The 23,201-nt window shown below is 34.3% G+C and overlaps 1 protein-coding gene across 1 annotated transcript in view; it reads right to left on the reverse strand.

The window, feature by feature from the left end:
• Nucleotides 1–4,586: 4,586 nt before the first annotated feature.
• Nucleotides 4,587–23,201, reverse strand: part of LOC140435641 (uncharacterized) — a 235,183-nt gene continuing 216,568 nt past the window's right edge. Inside the window, exons 3-4 of the mRNA XM_072524370.1 lie at nt 22,366–22,693; nt 4,587–5,151 (exon numbers count right to left, since the gene is read on the reverse strand). Coding sequence (XP_072380471.1) covers nt 4,862–5,151; nt 22,366–22,693 — 618 coding nt within the window. The 3' untranslated portion in view covers nt 4,587–4,861. The remainder of the gene's footprint in view (nt 5,152–22,365; nt 22,694–23,201) is intronic.

Genomic DNA, 23,201 nt, shown 5'->3' on the forward strand with positions numbered 1-23,201 from the left:
TTTGTTGGACCAGGTCCCTTGTCAAGAATTGTTGATGAAACCAACTATTATGCTTTGGAGAAGGATCCAAATCGACCAGCTAATGTAACTGCACATGATATCAAACAATTTATAGGAATATGCATTTATGTGTCTATAGTACATATGCCCGACGTGAGAAATTATTGGTCACCTACACTTGGGTTTGATAAAATAAGTAGTGTTATGAGTTACAATAAGTCTGTGAAGATTCGAAGTTACCTGCATTTAATAAAAACTCAGAAATGAAACCAAGAGATCACCCTGAGCATGATAGATTACATAAGTTACGACCCATTATCGATGAGCTGAATGAAAAATTCCAATCTGTTCCATTACAAGAATACCTTTGTGTTGACGAGCAGTTATGTGCAACTAAAGGTAGACATTATAAACTCTAATGTTAATTACCTCCTTCATAAATAAATTTTAAAAATGATTTCAATTAGCACCAAATACTCTCATGGAATCTAATATCAGGGACTTTGTAGAAAGTGCCTTTGTTCCAAGTGATCCAAATGATGCTATGGAAACATAGTGAATCAGATTCAAGTGAAAAACTATTTTTCTGATTAAACTTAAAAATGGCTAATAAACAAACAATTAAAGACCAATTAGTAATTTTGAAGTGGAATAGTAGATCAATAACTTCTAATAAAAATAATTTGTTAAATTACCTTAATAAAAACCATGTTGATATTATCATACTTTCCGAAACTTGGCTTAAGTCCAATAGTAATTTTAATATAAAGGGATATAATTTCATTAAAAGATGTCGTGATGACGGATAGGGCGAAGTTGGTATATTTATCGTACAAACAATTAACTATTAAGAAAGTGTAATAATACAAAATTTTTCAAGGGGCATTGAAGTATGTGCAGTATTTATTCCAGATATAAACATTTCTTTCGTTTCAGTATACAAACCTTCAGACATAGCAGCTACAAAAAAAGATTGGTTAAATTTATTGGGACAATTTGATATCTCTCGTACAATTTTTTGCGGCGATTTTAATGTACACCATTACAGGTGGGGCCCTATTCCGGAAGATCGCGGGGGACAGGATTTAACAGAAGCTTTAGATTTTTTGGAACAAATTACTTTAAATGATAGATCGCCCACTAGAGTTAATCCCAATGGTAATCACTCTGCAGTTGTTTTAACTCTTATCTCCCCTTTCTTGGCAGATTTGGTAAATTGGTCCGTATATCAAGACACTTTAGGTTCTTATCACTACCCTATTCAGATTCAGCTTCAAATTGCTCACATATCTTACGAAATCAATCCGGCAACCAAGTGGAATGACGGTCGTGCCGATTGGTCAGCCTTTCAAGCATTTATTGAAAATGAAATCAGTACAAATTTATCTCTAAATGATTCAGATAACTGTAGAATAACAAAAAAATTATTTTAAGTTATATCTTCAGCAGCATCTGCATCCATGCCCGTTAAAAAACCTTTTATTCCTTCTGTCCCAAGGCCCTATTGGTGGGACGACGAATGTTCTGAAATAGCTGAAAGTCGCTCCCACGCACTTAAATTGTTCAGAAGACAAGGAAATATTACAAATTATCCGAATTACCAAAATATTGCAGCAAAACTCATTTTCAAGTTAAAACAAAAAAATAGTTGGATAATCTTTCGTAATCAACTCAATAGATCTACACCCCATTCAAATATTTGGAATTGTGTAAAAGCTATAAGAAACAAATATCATAAACAAAAGAAACCTCAATTGCACGAAGATTTAATTGGGGATGTTCTGAATCAGCTGGCCCCGCATTCGGTCTCTAATGTCGATGTAGACAATCAAAAAAATTTTCATTTTTATTCTACTTCAGATACTATGTCTAAAACTTTTACCTACTCAAAGTTAATTTTGGCGTTTCACATATAAAATTTTACACAATCTTCCAGTTTCAGCTAAACAAATAATTTTAAAAATTTTTAACAACTGGTGGGTAAATCAAGATTATGCTGAGGATTTAAAAAATATTGTTATATGTTTAATAAAAAAACCATCTAAAGATCCAAAATTACCCTCATCATATCGACCTATATCGTTAATGTCTTGTCTGATCAAGACTTTTGAACGCATGATTAAGTTTCGCCTACAACATTTTGTTGAAAGCAATTCTCTCCTACTCACTACACAGTATGGATTTCGGACAGGCCGTAGTACTATAGATGCATTGACACATATGGTTACAGATGCACAAATATGCTTATCTGATAATAAATACATATTATGCCTATTTGTGGACCTAAAAGGTGAATATGATGTGGTTGATTTGAGTATTTTAAAAACAAAATTGTGTAGAATGGGTATCAGCAAACAGGTATCAAATAACTTAATAAATTTGTTTCTGTTTTGTATAAAACTTAAGAGGTCGCTGGTTAAATGATATTAGATAAATAATGATGAAGAAAAAATGCAATATTTTGTTTGTAAATAAATTAGCGAAAAATAGCAAATACAACTGTAAATAAATTACGAAATTAACTAGCCATACTCATTATTGTTGTCTGTACAAAGAACATAGACTTACCCTTTGAAATATTGAAGTCGTATTCTTAGCCAGCGGAATCTCGTTGGTACCACGTCGGGACGCCCGGGAACGCCGAGTGGAAATCCCTATCCTATCCTTAATAATAATAATAAAAAAAATACATATATTCTGTGGCAAATAGACAAGTTCTAATGCCATCTACTATATACACACACACACACACACACACACACACACACACACACACACACACACACACACACACACACACACACACACACACACACACACACACACACACACACACACACACACACACACACACACACACACACACACACACACACACACACACACACACACACACACACACACACACACACACACACACACACACACACACACACACACACACACACACACACACACACACACACACACACACACACACACACACACACACACACACACACACACACACACACACACACACACACACACACACACACACACACACACACACACACACACACACACACACACACACACACACACACACACACACACACACACACACACACACACACACACACACACACACACACACACACACACACACACACACACACACACACACACACACACACACACACACACACACACACACACACACACACACACACACACACACACACACACACACACACACACACACACACACACACACACACACACACACACACACACACACACACACACACACACACACACACACACACACACACACACACACACACACACACACACACACACACACACACACACACACACACACACACACACACACACACACACACACACACACACACACACACACACACACACACACACACACACACACACACACACACACACACACACACACACACACACACACACACACACACACACACACACACACACACACACACACACACACACACACACACACACACACACACACACACACACACACACACACACACACACACACACACACACACACACACACACACACACACACACACACACACACACACACACACACACACACACACACACACACACACACACACACACACACACACACACACACACACACACACACACACACACACACACACACACACACACACACACACACACACACACACACACACACACACACACACACACACACACACACACACACACACACACACACACACACACACACACACACACACACACACACACACACACACACACACACACACACACACACACACACACACACACACACACACACACACACACACACACACACACACACACACACACACACACACACACACACACACACACACACACACACACACACACACACACACACACACACACACACACACACACACACACACACACACACACACACACACACACACACACACACACACACACACACACACACACACACATACACACACACACACACACACACACACACACACACACACACACACAAATCACAAGGTTCTACAATAACATAGTATGGTCCAATGTGTGTGGAATTATTTATTATTTAAATTATAAGATTTTTTACCTGTATCCATGTTATTCTCTATGACATCTCTATCTGGGGGATCCTATTTAATGTATACTATATACAGTATCTAAATATCTGGCTATTTCTTTAATTAGATTCAGAAACTACACGAAAAACAATACGTTTCGTATAGAATTGACACGCTCTGAAATACGTTTCAGACACGCTCTGAACTACGTTTCGTGTAGAATTAAATAGAATTTTTGTGTTTAGTACTGTTTAAATCTTAAAAATTCTTGAGGAACTTTGAAAATTGTGTTTAAACTTGACAGTTTTTTTGACAATTGTACATTAGCAGTGTGTCACGTAGAAAATTCTCTCTTTAGAAAAAACCTCTTAGATGTATGAATAATAGGTAGATATAGGATGTATGCATTACCAAGACTTCAACTTTGTCAGACCTCGCTATCCCTTGGGCGCCAAATGAAAAATGTTAGTTACACTCGTTGTATAAACATATTACAAATTATTATTTTATTATTCTTATTTTAAATATTACAAAGAATGAGCTATCGACAAAATACCATGAATTATAAACTGTACTGAAAAATAGGTTAAAACATAATTCCATTCCTTTTTCAAATGTACATACTAGGAATAAACCACACATTTTAAAATAATATATCTTAATAAAAGATCATGTGCCAATATCCATAGAAAAGTAGTTATAATCAAAATAAAACCATTTTAGCCAATTGTTTCATGGTTTTAATCATAGTCATTTTCAGAAATTGTAATATCAGTTGACTCATAATACTGTGAACACCCAGATGGTTCGTCTGAGTTATCAGAACAATCCGGAATTCCATCGCATAATTGCTCCGATTTTATACAATAACCATTATTACAATGGTATTCTCCCTCTTGGCAGATATGTTCGTAGTAGCAGTTTTCTTCGTCGCTGCCATCCCAGCAGTCAATTTTTTTGTCGCAAATGAACGTTTTAGGTAGGCAAGAAAGTCGGCCTTGACAGTGAAAGTGTGTCGTATAATCACAGTCTGGAATAAATGGAAATAATAATTATTAAAACAAAAATAAAAAAAATAACTATTATCATTTAAAAAGCTACAGTTAAATTTACCGATAATTTGGTGACCAAATAATCTTAGATGTGATTATATTGTGGTGGCTGTCCCCCCTGCTAATTATGTCGAATATATAAAAGTGTGTATGCACAATTTTATTTATTTATTTTTTGTTTAGTTTCTATTTATATTAGCTAAATTTTTGTTCTTCCTGTTCTTCCTCTATTTGAATTACTTCTAATATAGCTGAGATCGAATCTAAAGGCCTACAAAATTGTGAAATGATGCATTTGAGATGTAATCGGCATATAAGCACATATCTTTCTACCTTTTAAACAAAGTGTGAAGACATAATTTCAGTGTTAAATTCAAATTATAATGACATAATGTTTGTGTATAAAATTTACTTTAAAGTAGCAAAATCCTGGTATTCTAATAATATATATATATATATATATATATATATATATATATATATATATATATATATATATATATATATATATATATCTAATTGATACGATTACATCAATATTTGTAATTGTGGTCTTGTGGTCTTAATGTGATACTCTGGGAAACAGTTTGGTATGGAAAAAGCCATAATTATCAGTAAGATAAAAAATAAAGATACTGAACAAGTGGACAAAATGAAAGAGGTACATAATAGTCTGGATTACTGAAGGTCCAAATCCGAAATCAGAAATTCGATCAAGAATTGCCTTAAGTTGTATGTTTTATACCGAACATAAAAATTCACAAAATATTTTTTAGTGCTACTTCAGTGTCTTAAAATTTGCCACGAAGTGAGTATGTTGGTCAAATCTAAAGTAAGTTAATTAAATATAGCTAGGCAATTCATTATTTGTAGATTATATAAATTGCTTATTTTAGAATGTGATACAACCAAAAATTAAGTAAGTTTGGTGTAGTAAAATATTTTTTCAATCTCAGTTTTGAAACGATTTGTTTATCTTTTGTTTGATATTGAAATATGCTTAGCTATATATACTTGTTTTATATTTTAAGTGTACACAATAAAGATTATTTAGTTAAATACTTAAGAGATTTATTATAAATGCTATAACCCAATGTTATAAGTTGATACGTAAAAATAGGTTCTTCTAAAAAACAATTATATTTAAATTTTACATAATACTATAAAAATTGTATAAACTTTGCTAACTCTTTTCTACGACAAATAAAACAACACTTCTTCTTTGTATAACAAGTTTGTGAATTGGTGATCAAGAAGAGGGTCATACATAAAATATTACATCTTTATATCTTAATTAAATATTTAGTTGGAGATGGGATTTAAGTAGTACTTACTATTCTGTATTTTTGCCTTATTTACTGGTTTGATTTGTCTTATCTGTCAATTGCACAGTGCGCCTCCATTTCAATGTAGATACAAATAAAATAATATTCACTTTTTTAATTTGCGGCGTTAAAGCCCAGAGTGGATCCGGGACTGACAAACTAACTACTTCCACGCAGTTCAAACTTCAAATACTGTTCGTTATCTTCCGACTACTAGATGTCTTAGATACAGTCGACATGAATGTCGACAAAAATGTCAACTGTCCAAATTTTTAAATTATTATATACGAGGTCATCTTCGGTATTAACGGAAACGTAAATCGGCATAATTGTTGATACTAGTTACGTAGCAATCAACGTTTGATGCGTGAATACCACACCAAGTATTCAGAAAAACTTAATATATGGGCTGGAATAATAGGCGCCAATTTAATTAGGAGTTGTGGGAATGGTCCTCATGGCCTCATAGAAAAGCTCAACAACCAGTATAAGTACGTCATCGGCATGGGCTTGCGCATATATACCTTGTTCGGACAGTCAAGACCTTCAACCGCCATGCACCATAGCAGGGTGTACAAAACTCTTCCCCTAAGGCAACCACGAGGTGCCGACACCCGAACGCAACAACCCTTTCGGTACGCAGCTATCTGCCTTTGAGAAAGCAGAGCCTAGATCCACCTAACCAAGCGCAACCAACCCCATGCCTTTTCGCAGCATCACACATGGAATTAAAAGTAGTGCAAGTGAAGGCGTCCTCAATAAGATACCCAGGCTGTATTGCTTCCGATCTAGCACTCGCTTCACCACAACAAGGTGATGCTGATCCTTCTCACAAGACTTCCCGGCCTGTTAGGCGTATTGACGTGTATGCAAAGAGCTGCCCCTAAGTGCTCCGTTACATATGAACTGGTTCATTAGTCTCTCTAGAGCCTCCAGAACGAAGGATGACAGACTGATTGGTCGGAACGATTAAGTAATACGAATCTCATCCTCCTCCAGGGTAAATGATTGTATTATAAGGTCCAGACTCTGCTGAAACTAAGCCGGTATAATACCGTCCTTACCTGGTGGCTTGAAGGGGGCTAAACCCCTAACAGCCCAGCACACTATATTTGAAATAGTCTTTTTGTCTCGTCATTGTCACTGCCCAAACAACCTCACCATCCTTATCTCGTGACTGCTTTGGCTTACCTTTATTCCTAGACAAGTCAACTATCTCACCAACAGTTTCAAAACTCACGTCACTGAGTGGATTTTCTTTTGGTCGAAGATTGCACTGCACTTTACTATGAAGTTAAATCGAAACGCAACCATTTTCGCACTTTACTATATTTCCTTAGATTTCGGACGAGCCCCCTAGCGTACTACTACCCCCTAGCGTACTTTAGCTCTAGACGAGCCAAGAAAATGTAGGTTCCTTGAAGACACGTGAAGTAAAATGTGATGTGTGATGTTAAACAGTGTTTTTAATTATCAAAATAGACAAATAAATGAATGTTGATAAAATTACTTGTGCTTGAATAAAGAAGGAGCTCGAAATAATTCCATGTTAAACACTCTTTTATGAGCGACACGTCATTATGTCTTGACATTCGGCATTATAATCATTCTAAACACGCTCTCCACGTACAGTGTGATGTCACATTACCATGATGTAAAAATAATTTGATGATTGTAACCTTAATCGTTCAGGAACCCTTAACTTAATCTAAGAACAATTCTATGAGCTCATAAAAATTGACATATAGAGCGACTTAATTGCTAGCGATACTATGCGAGAGAAGTGACAGGATGAAGAATTAGATAAAGATTGAAATAAGGCTATCTACATTTTTTTTTTCTAAATCTCGATATGACATGCGATTTAACCAGCATAAAGTAGATTAACCAGTATAAACTGCTAAATAGCACAGAAGAAGTGAAAGGAGGAAGAATATTATAAATAGTGAAATATGGCTATTGATGCTAAAAAGTTTAAACGTAGCATTAAGTAACTCTAATTCGGATATGTAAGCTTAGTTTTCGGTTATAAATAATTTGCTTCCATTTACTTTCATGTTCCGAGCCTAATCTATTCTTGTATTTATTTCTTATCTAGATCCCACTTTTCAGTTCGTACTACTCATAAGTATTTAAAGTTTTGAACTTGTTCTAATTGGGTGTTATTTAGGTCAATGCGATAGTTCTCATCGGTTTTGATAATGGTTAATTTGGTGCGATGGTTAATTTATTAGAATAGGTCGGGTCGCTTCGCGGCACCACCTAACCTAATAAATTAACCAACGCTCAACCATCGCTAACTTTACCCAAGAGACGAAAAGACGCTTTACTCCCATGTTATACATATGTAAGGTGTGACGTGTTGACTTTAAAACGTGACGTTTTTGACGTGATGCGTGAGGTTTTGACGTGACTCGTGACGTCTTCACGCAAAAATGTGACGTTTATACGTGATATGTGGCGGGTGACATTTTGATGTTAAAACGTGACGTTTGGACGCAAAAGTGACGTTTTGACGTGACGCGTGACACGAGTTAACCTAATAAATTACCCATCGAAACTCTGTCTAAACTTAATTACGTTGATATTTGACGGGGTCACGTGACATGGTAAAAGCGATGAAAAAACTGTCGCTTTTCATCGCTTTTTCATCGTTTTTTATCGCTTTTTAAAAGTGATCGAAAAGCGATCGTTTTTCATCGCTTTTTATCGCTTTACGCACTTGTTGATCCCATATAGAGACATGTAAAAATCATTGATAAATAGAAGTTTTTTAAAAATGTTAAAAAAGCGATGTAAAACGATGAAAAGTGATTGCTTTTCATCGCTTTTTCAACGCTTAATTATCACTTTATTTTATACTCAGTCATAGGTCTTCTTCGAGTCAATAAATTAAAATTTGTCTTATAGGATAAATCTATTATCATCAGTGGTACTGATGATAATAGATCTGGTACTTTGTTTTTCTATCATAATATATTTATTAGCTCCTCCCCTTTCATTTGATGTGTCACATGTTAGGTTTCGACTGGATGTTTGTTTTAGTGTGTCAGAGGCCGTCTTTAGGTCAATAAATGTAAATTGATATTATAGTGTGTCTATTATCGTCCATAGGCATCATATTGTATGATGTATGTCGCTATAAGTTCATTAATAGCAAAGATAGTGTATAGTGCCTTTTTAGTATTCAATATGTTTTGTTTTTCTATCTTAGTATATTCGTTAAATCTTTCCCTTTCATTTAATGTGTCACATGTTAGGATTCGACTTTTGTTTGTTTTTTACTGCGTCAGACGCCTTCTTTAGGTCAATAAATGCAAATTTACCTTATAGTGTTTCTATTATCGTACATAGTATCATATGATGTCACGTATGTCACTATACTTTCATTAATATCAAAGATAGTGTATAGTGCCTTTTTAGTATTCATTATGTTTTGTTTTTCTATCTTAGTATATTCGTTAAATTTTCCTCTTTCATTTGATGTGTCAAATGTTAGGATTACTGGTTGTTTGTTTTCTACTGCGTCAGACGCCTTCTTTAGGTCAATAAATGCAAATTTACCTTATAGTGTATCTATTGTCGTCCATTGTATTATATGAAGTCATATATGTCGCTATACTTTCATGAATAACCAATATAGTAGTTCTTTTAGCAGTCTCCATATCTATTGTTATATCTCAACATATTCATAATGTCATCCTACTTTCTTTGGATGTGTCGTATGTATGGATTCGGCGGGTTGTTTATTTTATGCTTAGTCAGAAGCCTTCTTCATATCAATAAATTAACATTTATATTACAGCATATATAATATTATTCATAGTGTCATGTTACTACATATTCATTAATAACGCTAAATTGGTTTTACTTTATAATTTTTAAATACCTCTGGTATAATTACTAAAAAAAGTTTTCATACATCACAATAATTCCTTGAAATATTATATTATAAAGAAAATGTGTAGTTTGCTATCTGACGTCACCGGATGTAATTGAATTCCAATCGCTATTTTCGTTCCCACATCGAGAAGTTCGCAATAGAATATCCGGTACACGCGTAACAAGAATGAGCATGTTATATTTCCGGTCGAGTTGCGTAATACCAGCCTGCCTTTTTAATGACTGCCTTTCATCGTAACACCATTCGAGTAACACCATTTTTTTTGTTGTTTACATATATGCTCATTGTTGTCAATTGAATAATATGTTAGACTTTGCCGGTTTCGATATATAATTATTCTCTATTCAGCAAATTTTACATGTAAATCGTTCATTATTATCCATGCTTTCTGTGTTACGGGTTTCTATGTTAGATATTTTTCACATTTTCTATCATTTTATGTACAGCTTTTCTGTCTTACGTGTTTCTATGTCAGATATTTTATACATTTTCTATCATTATTATCCATGTTTCTGCCTTACGTATTTCTATGTCAGATATTTTTCATCATTTTATGTACACTAGTGTTTCTATGTTTGATATTTTATACACTTTTTATCATTATTGTCCATGCTTTCTGCCTTACGTGCTACTATGTCAGATACATTACACATTTTCTAACATTTTATGTACAGCATTTCTGTCTTACTTGTTTTTATGTTAGACATTTGATACATTTTTTTCAAAGCACGTGGTGTTCGTGTGTATTAAGGTATAAAAAAAATTGCTTATTACAAGCTTAAATTTTTTATTTTAAGAAGATCTTTTCGGAATTAAATCATTCCATCATCAGTTAACTAAAAGAGAGAGTAAAAATACCAATATTAAAAAACACAAGTTAAAATTTAAATATATAGAAATAACACGTTGGTTTTTTACTGCTTACATAAAAAGTTGTTAAAAAACATTGTATGGCCACTTAAAAAAACTTTCGAAGGACATCCGTATTAAAATATAATCCTCATGGTTTTATCAAGGTAAATGCAATAGACTTAACTTATTGATTATGAAAAACTGAAGATGGGGGCATCTTACATGACCCCCTGTAGCTGGTGAAGTTTTTTCGACTTACATTACCTCTGATCTGTTCTGGAGTCTTGGGCTAACTGATATAAAGATGGTATGAAAAATCAGTTAGTACCCATCAATGTCAAGTGGAATGATATAGTAGGAGCAAAAGTCATTGTGCTTAAGTTTGTGAATAGGCAGTTTTTAGTGAAGTATTGTGTTTTGTGTGTAGTAAAATCAATAGCAATTTTTGGTATTTTAAAGAGGTGGTAGAATGTAAAACAATGAGTGACTGTGATGTAAAATAAATTTGGTATACCAGGGTAAGGCAAAATTTAAGTTAGGTAGTTGAAATTAATAAATCATTTGGAAGCGGTAAAGAGAATGTTATTACCTAATTGTTTTCTTGTATGAAGTAGATATAGATAAAAGTTGGTTTGAAATTTGTGGAAGATGAATCGAGGAAAAAGAAATAAAAGAAAGAGAAAGAAAAGGAAGTAGGAGATGAATGTAAAGATGTAAGCTGGGGATACTGAAACTGATTGTGATAAGAGATTGATAGATGTAGTGTGAGTATTTATAAGAAAATCTGTGTGATTAGTCAGATGGTAGTTATTGGAGAGGATGGGAAATGGGATATTGGAAAAGGGATGTTAGTGTATTAATGGTGACAAGAATAGAGTTAAGTATGGCGGATTAACCAATATAAGTGGCATCACAGTCAGAACATTGAAGTTTATAAACCCCACTGCGTTTGCTGAAGTCAATAGAGTCCTTACTATTGCATAATGATCTACTCAATTTATTGTTAACTTTAAAGGAAATCTTAATATTTTCAACAGAATTCAGGATAGTGTTTTTGATTGATTCGGAAAGTGTTGGACAGTGAAATGGTAATGAGAAGTAAGATGGGGAATCTGAAGTAATGTTATGGTAAGCTGATTGTTGAAGCAATTTACGCTTCAACAATCAGCTTACCATAACATTACTTCAGATTCCCCATCTTACTTCTCATTACCATTTCACTGTCCAACACTTTCCGAATCAATCAAAAACACTATCCTGAATTCTGTTGAAAATATTAAGATTTCCTTTAAAGTTAACAATAAATTGAGTAGATCATTATGCAATAGTAAGGACTCTATTGACTTCAGCAAACGCAGTGGGGTTTATAAACTTCAATGTTCTGACTGTGATGCCACTTATATTGGTAGAACTTGTAGATCTCTAGTAACCAGGGCCATTGAACATTCTAAGTTAGATAACACTTCTTCTTTCTCCCATCATCTCAAATATCACAATCACACAATCAAGGTACCAGATGATATTTCTCTTCTTCATAACATCCCAGGTAGAGATTATCTCAAACTTGACCTTTCTGAGGATTTGGAAATAGTCAAGGAAAAGAAAAACAGTCCCAATTGTGTTAATCGTCACACCAGCATCAATAGAGACTTTGTTCCACTTCATCCACAATTATTTTCCTGATCTAACTTTCTTTCTGTTAACTACACATCCAATTTTACTTACTTCTACATTTCTTTCTAATTTCCCATATCTTAATATCACCTTATTTAATCCGCCATACTTAACTCTATTCTTGTCACCATTAATACACTAACATCCCTTTTCCAATATCCCATTTCCCATCCTCTCCAATAACTACCATCTGACTAATCACACAGATTTTCTTATAAATACTCACACTACATCTATTAATCTCTTATCACAATCAGTTTCAGTATCCCCAGCTTACATCTTTACATTCATCTCCTACTTCCTTTTCTTTCTCTTTCTTTTATTTCTTTTTCCTCGATTCATCTTCCACAAATTTCAAACCAACTTTTATCTATATCTACTTCATACAAGAAAACAATTAGGTAATAACATTCTCTTTACCGCTTCCAAATGATTTATTAATTTCAACTACCTAACTTAAATTTTGCCTTACCCTGGTATACCAAATTTATTTTACATCACAGTCACTCATTGTTTTACATTCTACCACCTCTTTAAAATACCAAAAATTGCTATTGATTTTACTACACACAAAACACAATACTTCACTAAAAACTGCCTATTCACAAACTTAAGCACAATGACTTTTGCTCCTACTACATCATTCCACTTGACATTGATGGGTACTAACTGATTTTTCATACCATCTTTATATCAGTTAGCCCAAGACTCCAGAACAGATCAGAGGTAATGTAAGTCGAAAAAACTTCACCAGCTACAGGGGGTCATGTAAGATGCCCCCATCTTCAGTTTTTCATAATCAATAAGTTAAGTCTATTGCATTTACCTTGATAAAACCATGAGGATTATATTTTAATACGGATGTCCTTCGAAAGTTTTTTTAAGTGGCCATACAATGTTTTTTAACAACTTTTTATGTAAGTAGTAAAAAACCAACGTGTTATTTCTATATATTTAAATTTTAACTTGTGTTTTTTAATATTGGTATTTTTACTCTCTCTTTTAGTTAACTGATGATGGAATGATTTAATTCCGAAAAGATCTTCTTAAAATAAAAAATTTAAGCTTGTAATAAGCAATTTTTTTTATACCTTAATACACACGAACACCACGTGCTTTGTATTCAACAGGTATACTAGCCACTCCTGGATATTTCCACTTCATGGTTTGTTCCAGTTTCACTTTTAACAGTTTTTTCATTATTCTCCATGCTTTCTGCCTTACGTGATTCTATGTCAGATATTTTACACACTTTCTATCATCCTTTCGAGTACTTCTCAATTTTTATTCGATATTTTATACATTTTCCATCATTATTGTCCATGCTTTCTCTCTTACGTGTTTCTACGTCAGATATGTCACACATTTTTATATACAGCATTTTTTTCTTACGTGTTTCTATGTTAGATATTTTATGCATTTTCTATCATTTTATGTACAGCATTTCTTTCTTACGTGTTTCTACGTCAGATATTTTATACATTTTCCATCATTTGATCTACAGCATTTCTGTCGTACGTCTTTCTATGTCAGATATTTTATACATTTTCAATCATTATTGTCCATGCTTTCTCCCTTACGTGTTTCTATGATAGATATTTTACACATTTTCTATCATTTTATGTACAGCATTTCTGTCTTAGGTGTTTCTATGTCAGATATTTTATACATTTTCTATCATTATTGCCCATGCTTTCTGCCTTACGTGTTTCTATGTTAGATATTTTACACATTTTCTATCATTTTATGTGCAGCATTTCTGTCTTACGTTTTTCTATGTTAGATATTTTATACATTTCCTATCATTATTATCCATGATTTCTGCCCTACGTGTTTTTATGTCAGATATCTTACACATTTTCTATCATTTTATGTACAGCATTTCTGTCTTACGTGTTTCTATGTCAGATATTTTATACATTTTCTATTATTATTGTCTATGCTTTCTGCCTTACGTGTTTCTATGTCAGATATTTTCTATCATTTTATGTACAGCAGTTATATTTTATACATTTTCTATCATTATTGTCCATACTTTCTGCCTTACGTGTTTGTATTTCAGATATTTTACACATTTTCTATCATTTTATGTACAGCATTTCTTTTTTACGTGTTTCTATGTCAGATATTTTATACACTTTCCATCATTTTATGTACAGCATTTCTATCTTACGTATTTCTATGTTAGATATTTTATACATTTTCTATCATTATTATCCATGCTTTCTGCGTTACGTGTTTCTATGTCAGATATTTTACACATTTTCTATCATTTTATGTAAAGCATTTCTATCTTACGTGTTTCTATGTTAGATATTTTATACATTTTCTATCATTATTATCCATGTTTTCTGCCTTACGTGTTTCTTTGTCATATTTTACACATTTTCTGTCATTTTATGTGCAGCATTTCTTTCTTACGTGTTCCTATGTCAGATATTTTATACATTTTATATCATTATTGTCCATGCTTTCATTCTTACGTGTTTCTATGTCAGATATTTTATACATTTTTCTATCATTTTATGTACAGCTTTTCTGTCTTACGTATTTCTATGTCAGATATTTTATACATTTTCCATCAATATGGTCCATGCTTTCTGCCTTACGTGTTTCTATGTCAGATATTTTACACATTTTCTATCATTTTATATACAGCATTTCTGTCTTAGATATTTTATGCATTTTCTATCATTTTATGTACAGCATTTCTTTCTTACGTGTTTCTACGTCAGATATTTTATACATTTTCCATCATTTGATGTACAGCATTTCTGTCGTACGTCTTTCTATGTCAGATATTTTATACATTTTCAATCATTATTGTCCATGCTTTCTCCCTTACGTGTTTCTATGTCAAATATTTTATACATGTTCTATCATTATTGCTCATGCTTTCTGCCTTACGTGTTTCTATGTCAGATATTTTACACATTTTCTATCATTTCATGTACAGCATTTCTATCTTACGTGTTTCTATGTTAGATATTTTATACATTTTCCATCATTATTATCCTTGCTTTCTGCCTTACGTGTTTCTATGTCAGATATTTTATACATTTTCTATCATTTTATGTACAGCATTTCTGTCTTACGTGTTTCTATGTTAGATATTTTATACATTTTCTATCATTATTATCCATGTTTTCTGCCTTACTTGTTTCTATGTCAGATATTTTACACATTTTCTATCATTTTATGTACAGCATTTCTTTCTTATGTGTTCCTTTATCAGATATTTTATACGTTTTCCATCATTATTGTCGATTATTTCTCTCTTATGTGTTTCTATGTAAGATATTTTATACATTTTTTATCATTTTATGTACAGCTTTTCTGTCTTACGTATTTTTATGTCAGATATTTTATACATTTTCTATCATTTTATGTACAGCAGTATTTCTATGTTAGATATTTTATACATTTTCTATCATTAATGTCCATGCTTTCTGTCTTACATGTTTCTATATCAGATATTTTATACATTTTTTCTATCATTTCATGTACAGCATTTCTGTCTTAGAGTTACCGTAGCGTATTGTGGTAGTCATGTCTTTACTCGATGGCTTAGTTTTTCTTTTATATAACATAATATATTTACTTTCAATTTTCACATCCTAAGTTATTCTCTAGTATTATTTACTCTTCGACAGCAGTAAGAATCGGGAAGAAACAGCGGGAAGAATCGACAGTAGGAGGGGACCGGGAAGAAGACGACATTCATGGATGCATAACCTGCGACAATGGTTCGGACTAACATCGACCGAACTGTTCAGAGGTGCCGTAAACAAAGTCAAAATAGCCTTGTTAATAGCCAACGTCCGAAACGGATAGGGCAAAGGAAGAAGAAGAAGTATATACTCTAAAAAATATATATACTCTAAAAATGTATTTAATTTAATTTTTCTTTGTTAATATACCTGAAATATCTTAACGTTAAATATTTGATGGTGCTTTACGGAGTATAAAAACGATGGTCGACTTTTTCCTGCACGGATTCACACCTGTGTACCTTCACGAAAGGAGTTGTACTTAAACCTATTAGTTGATGGTGAGACGGGACCTGCAAAGTGCGCTGTCAACTAGGGTTAGGTACATACATTGCATTCTGTATGTTTTATAAACATGATCAGGGGAAATTGTTGCCTGATGACTATCGAAGAACCGTCTATGACCAACATATATTCTTACAGAGACTAATGTTCATTATCCACTTTAAAACAATAAATTACTTGCTCGTCGTAGATAAACTATAGTATGCAAATATTTACGCTTACCTTTCGCCTTTTAGTTAACGTCTTGTGCGTCAAAATCGGATAAATAACAACGAAGATATAATGTAATGGTCTTTCGGCACGTTAGTTTGTTTAAACATAATTTATGGATGGTAATCATTCGTTGATTAGTCTTCGTCATAATTGTATTATATCTGAATATTATTGTAAAATGGTAATTGTTGTAGATAAAATATAATATGCAACAAATCGAAAAATAGTCATCTTGGAGATTTATGTATAGGAGTGGATATTTAGATAAGACTCTTGACTAATTATACGTTCAGATGAGATCTGTGTGTATTAGTGAGTGTTCAGCAGAGACTCTTGTCGAATTGTACGTTCAGTGGAGATTTGTGTATAGTAGTGGTCGTTTAGATGTGGCTTGTAGAGAACGTTTAGGTTCTTATCGCTTTGTGATCATCCAACTCATATATATGTCGAGTAATATACGTTAGTTGTTTGAACATACTGGAAGAATGGTAAACATTCGTTTGTTAGTCCTCGTTATAATTGGATTATATCTGAATGTCGTTGTAAAATAGTAATTGTTGTAGATAAAATATAGTATGCAATAAAACGTTATCGTATACCAATAGTCATATTTGTGAGTTGTGTATAGTAGTTACTGTTCGGAGGATACTTGTATTGACTGCTCAGATGAGATTTATATATTTATGTATAGTAGTTGAGGACCTACATTTCCGTCTTTCCTGTGGTGTCCAATATAATACTTTTTGTTATTCTGTTGTCGCTCATTCTTTGGGCGTGTCCATACCAGCGTAGTTGTGATGTCTTTCGTTATTCTGTGTTCTGTGTCTTACGATTCTTTCATTTCTTACTCTGACAAATTTCGTTTTTCCGACAGATTTTCTTTAGCGATTGTTCTGTACCATCTTGCGTCTGGTATACGTCTGCTATACATCTGATATGAGTTAGATCGCGTCTGTTATATGTCTTATATGAGTTAGATTGCTTCTGCTATGCGTTAGATTGCGTCTGCTGTACGTTTGCTATACGTCTGATCTACGTCTGATATGCGTCTGTTGTACGTCTTTTTTCTCCAGATTCTGGGGAAAAACCGCTCGCGCCTTATGGAGAATATGGTAAATTTCCCCAGACCCCTGACCCAGATTTCACCTAACCTAACCTAACCGCGGGGTGAAGATAGCGTCAATTCTTCTTCTTTTACGCAACGTCAATTCTTCTTCTTTTACGTGATGTCAATTCTTCTTCTTTTACGTGACGTCAATTCTTCTTCTTTTACGCAACGTGAAGATAGCGTCTATTCTTCTTTTACGTGAATATAGTCTTTTCATCTGTCAATTACAAGACCTACGAAGCGCGTACTATCAAAGAAAATAAATAAAATACAAGTTATATACGACACCTAAGATAGAGACCAATAAACGAATACATAGGATCCTGGACACACATATAAAAAGCATGGAAAACGAAAAGTCTACCTTGGACAGTGGAGTCCTGTGGTGGTCATTAGAGTCAACCTTGGACGAAAATTCCATGATACAGTTATTCCTGTTAGACATGATACAGTCTAGCTTGGACTGACCTATTCTAAATAAAATTGCAACGATTACCACATTTAAAAAGTGTTTTTTTGTTATGAAATAAAATACCAAAATGTTACGTATTATTTATTAAAAATTATAATAGATCTAACAATTTTAAAATAGTTTCTCTTTGCAGTTCGGCCTTTTTATTTAAACCTAAATTTATTAGTTCAGCAATTATGTTACGTTTTTTAACCATTTTTTCTTTGTATGATTTTCGTATCGCTATCCCACGTTCAGTTTTGTAAAATTTTCTTCTCTTTTCATTTGCTTCATCTTTTTTTCTAATACCTTCCTCACCTCTTTCACACTTGCAGGTTGATTTTACGTGTAGTTTATGCTCTGATGTATATTTTTCTAAATTGTTAACGCCTTTGCTCGCTAGGGTAGAAATTTCATTACGTATACCTGCACAGAACTTTCCTCTCGAATGCAACCATTCTGATTTAAATACTTTTCTCTCGTAATGGGAGTGAGGTTTACCCAAAAGTCCATCTCCATCTCGACGAAGGGGTTTTTGACCATCAGCACAGGTAATGTATCTCAAAACACCAACACAATGGTCCAAACAAATAATTTTTCTAAAGGTAGTTCTTGGATGTAGTCTTTTCCCTGAACGTTGTATTTTCTTCTTGTAAGCCAACATTGTGGATCCACCTGTAAAGTGAATTAATGCATGGAGGTGTTCGTGTGCAGTACTTCCGTCGTCTGCTACTAAATGACATCGGCAAATAGAATACCATTTTACATTAGGAGCACATACTAGAAGAGAAAAGTCACTCTCATTTAAGATTAAATGATACCATTCTCTTGGTAACTCTTCGTAATCCTTTGCCATATCCTCTGGCGAAAGAGCATTATTGTCGTTGACACTCAAAAGAGCCAGATAGTCGCTTTTTGACAAAATAGACATATTTTAACTGAATGCTTAAGAACAAAGAACTGAACTCTCGAAACTGTCTCACTAGACTAAAAGAGTCCTTACGAAGTCGTTAAATTCATCTACTAGTACAGCTTCCCCCACCCTAATTGATTATTTTACGTATGCGCCATTAACACGGTCAAAGGTCAAAGTGTGCCTTAAGATGGTAAATGTATTAGGTTAGATTGTCTCTGCGTGTCTCTGCACATCTCTGCGTACCTCTGCCTACGTATCACAGATCTGTGTGCCTCTGCACGTCTCTGAGTACGTTTGTCTACGTGTACGTTTTTACGTGACGTGTGACGTTTTTACGTAACGTGTGACGTTTTTCAGGTGGTACTGAACGTGGGATAGCGATACGAAAATCATACGAAGAAAAATAATACGTAACATTTTGGTATTTTATTTCATAACAAAAAAAACACTTTTTGAATGTGGTAATCGTTGCAATTTTATTTAGAATAGATCAGTCCAAGCTAGATTGTATCATGTCTAACAGAGAATTGCCCCATTTAATTTGTATTGAATTTTCGTCCAAGGTTGACTCAAATGTCCACCACAGGACTCCACTGTCCAAGGTAGACTTTTCGTTTTCCATGCTTTTTATATATGTGTCCAGGATCCTATACGAATAAAGGTTGATGTGTTCCTTCTTCATGGTTGTTTTATTTAAATTCTATTACTCGATGTATGTCAAGCGACGTCTTGCGTTGACTGACACATAACTGTCACGTCCTGCGTCGAATGTCACGTCATTTCACGCGACATTTCACGTTCTGCGTCGAATGTCACGTTCTACGTCGGATGTTACGTGACATTTTACGTTCTACGTCGACTGTCACGTTCTGTTAGACACTGTACGGAAAAGAAGAAGAAGAACGTCCATACTGAACATTGACATGGCTTTTGGGTCACCAATGCTTTCATTTTACACCTCATACGTCAAAATCAGGCCAATAGCAACGAAGATACGTTTTAGCGCCCATTTGGCAACGAGGTTCCAACGAGCCCTCGTACGTCACGATCGGACCAATAGAAACAAAGATATGACGTAATGACCTTTTGGCATGCTCCGATGGGCACGGCACATACTGCGTTCAACCCCATTTTTCATCACCTTTCCAACGAGCCCTCGTACGTCATCCTACGTTAAGCCGTTTTGAACTTACGACCGGGGGTTGCGATTTTAGGGGTTGCGCTCAGATTAGCCTTGTCTATCTGCTTATACATCTGCTATACGTCTGATGTACGTCTGATATACGTATGCTATACGTCTGATATGCATCTGTTATACGTCTGATATGAGTTAGAACGCGTTAGATTGCGTCAGGTATACGTATGCTATATGTTAGATCGCGTTAGATATCTGTTAGCTGATGTTTAAGCATTGAAACTACATTTTAAGAATATTAATATAGCGTGGTTGTCGTTTTGACGTTGTCTTTGCGTTGGTTTTTTGTGATAACATATTCATTAGCCCATCCTATTTCATTTACCGCTTCATACGTAGTAATTGAACCAATAACAACGAAGATATGATAAAGTGCCGTTTTGGCAATGTTGCCATCTTTGATTTTACTGTTGTCATATTCGATATCCCATCCTCTTTCATTTGACGTCTCATACGTTAAAATCTTACTAATAACAACAGAGATACGATATAGTGCCATTTTGGCATTGTCTTTGCGTTTGATTTTTATTTCAACATATTCGCTACCACCTCCCCAAACTATCTTTGTTTTTTTGCTTCAACGTATTCACTGCCCCCTTCCCTTTCCATCGATACCTTGCACATTGTTGTACGTTAAGCCGCTTAGACGTTACAAGCTCAGTGTCCTTTTGGAAATGCCGCCATCTTTGTTTTTTGTGTAAACGTATTTGTTGAGCCCTCCCCTTTCCATCGATACCTTGCACGTTGTTGTACGTCAAGCCGTTTCGGCGTTACAAGCTTAGTGTCCTTTTGGCAATGCCGCCATCTTTGTTTTTGCTTCAACGTATTCGTTACCTCCTCCCCTTTCCAACGAGCCATCGTACGTCACGATCCGATAGGTGGTCGCACCTCCACCACAAAAAGAGCCAAAAATGACCAGAATGGACCATAGCAATTTCTTATAGGATTTAACATGGAAAAATAGCCGGAACCCGTGCTGCCCTTTTACTCGTGTGCCAAGTCCGTATAGTCCAGTGATATCAACTACTTTTTCTTTGCCAATTTTTGCATTAAAGCCGCCTAACAGAATATTGATGTGCTGTTTCTTGAGGCTTTTTGTTATATCCCTTATTCGTGAATAAAATTATTCTACCTCATTCTCTTCTTTTTTTGATGTGGTTGCATGTACTTGTATTAGATTGAGTATAGTGTTTTTACATTTAGGTTGTATCAGCGCTTTTCACTCGGAGTAAGAGGTGAAGTTTTCTAGCGATTTTTCAATGTTCTTGTATACGAAAAATGCACCATTTATTGTTGAGGACATATATTTTCTTCTCCAGAGAAGTAGATTTTATGGTTATCAATTTTTATCATTATAGTAAATCTGGGTATTCTTCGCACATCTAATCTAAAAAGCTAAAAATACATCAAAATAACAAAAAATCATTTGTTACAATACGATTCAAGTAAATACTATTCGATATTTTTCGTAACTTTATTAAAATATTTCCTCAACTTACCACAATTTTCTTCGTCTGATCCATTTGAACAGTCCAGCTTTCCATCACAACTTTTCTCATCGCTTATACACATATTTCCACAATTAAACTGATTATTATCACAATTCAGGACAGTCTTTCGGGGGGAGCATTGAAAAACTTTGTATTTTTGGCTTAAGATTTGGCAAAATTGAGTATTTATTTGACATAATCCTCCACATCCCGTTGGATCTGCAACATCTTTGACTTGGACACATTCTGGTTTTGACGTATCGTTTAGTTTCATACATATTTCCACTAGGAAAGTGCAATTGTTACAGTAGGGCTTCTTTTCTGGCTCTACTATTGTCTAAAAATGTAAAAATTTATTTTGAGTAATTTATAATTTAAATTTCCGCAGAAAATGTTAACGCAAACACAAATAGTCTTTTTATTATAAAAATTTTTATTTTGGAATTTATCTAAATTACTTAGTAAAGAAAAACACGGTTAGATAGATAGATATATTCAATGAGGTGGTTTTTGGCTTATTCCACTGCGAACTTTTCAGATCTATTGTGGTTCTCTAGCCTGACTCCTTTTAAAAAGTCTAATATCTTCGAGACTGAACCTTTCATGCAGTTTGCTATCAGGTAGTTTGCCTGTGACTTTTCTTTACCTAATGCAAAGAACTACACATTTACCACTTTGACATCTGCTGTTTCTTCTTCGAGGTGACAGGATCTGCATAGGTCATCATCAACCTCATCAGCTTCAACTGCCTATTCAGCTTACAGTGCTCTGTCAGTAAGCCTACTATGACTTTGACTGTTTTCCTGTCTTTGCTTATTAGATTTGCCGTAAATTTTGGCAAATAT

Source organism: Diabrotica undecimpunctata, chromosome 3, assembly GCF_040954645.1.
Source record: "Diabrotica undecimpunctata isolate CICGRU chromosome 3, icDiaUnde3, whole genome shotgun sequence".
Taxonomy (NCBI): domain Eukaryota; kingdom Metazoa; phylum Arthropoda; class Insecta; order Coleoptera; family Chrysomelidae; genus Diabrotica; species Diabrotica undecimpunctata.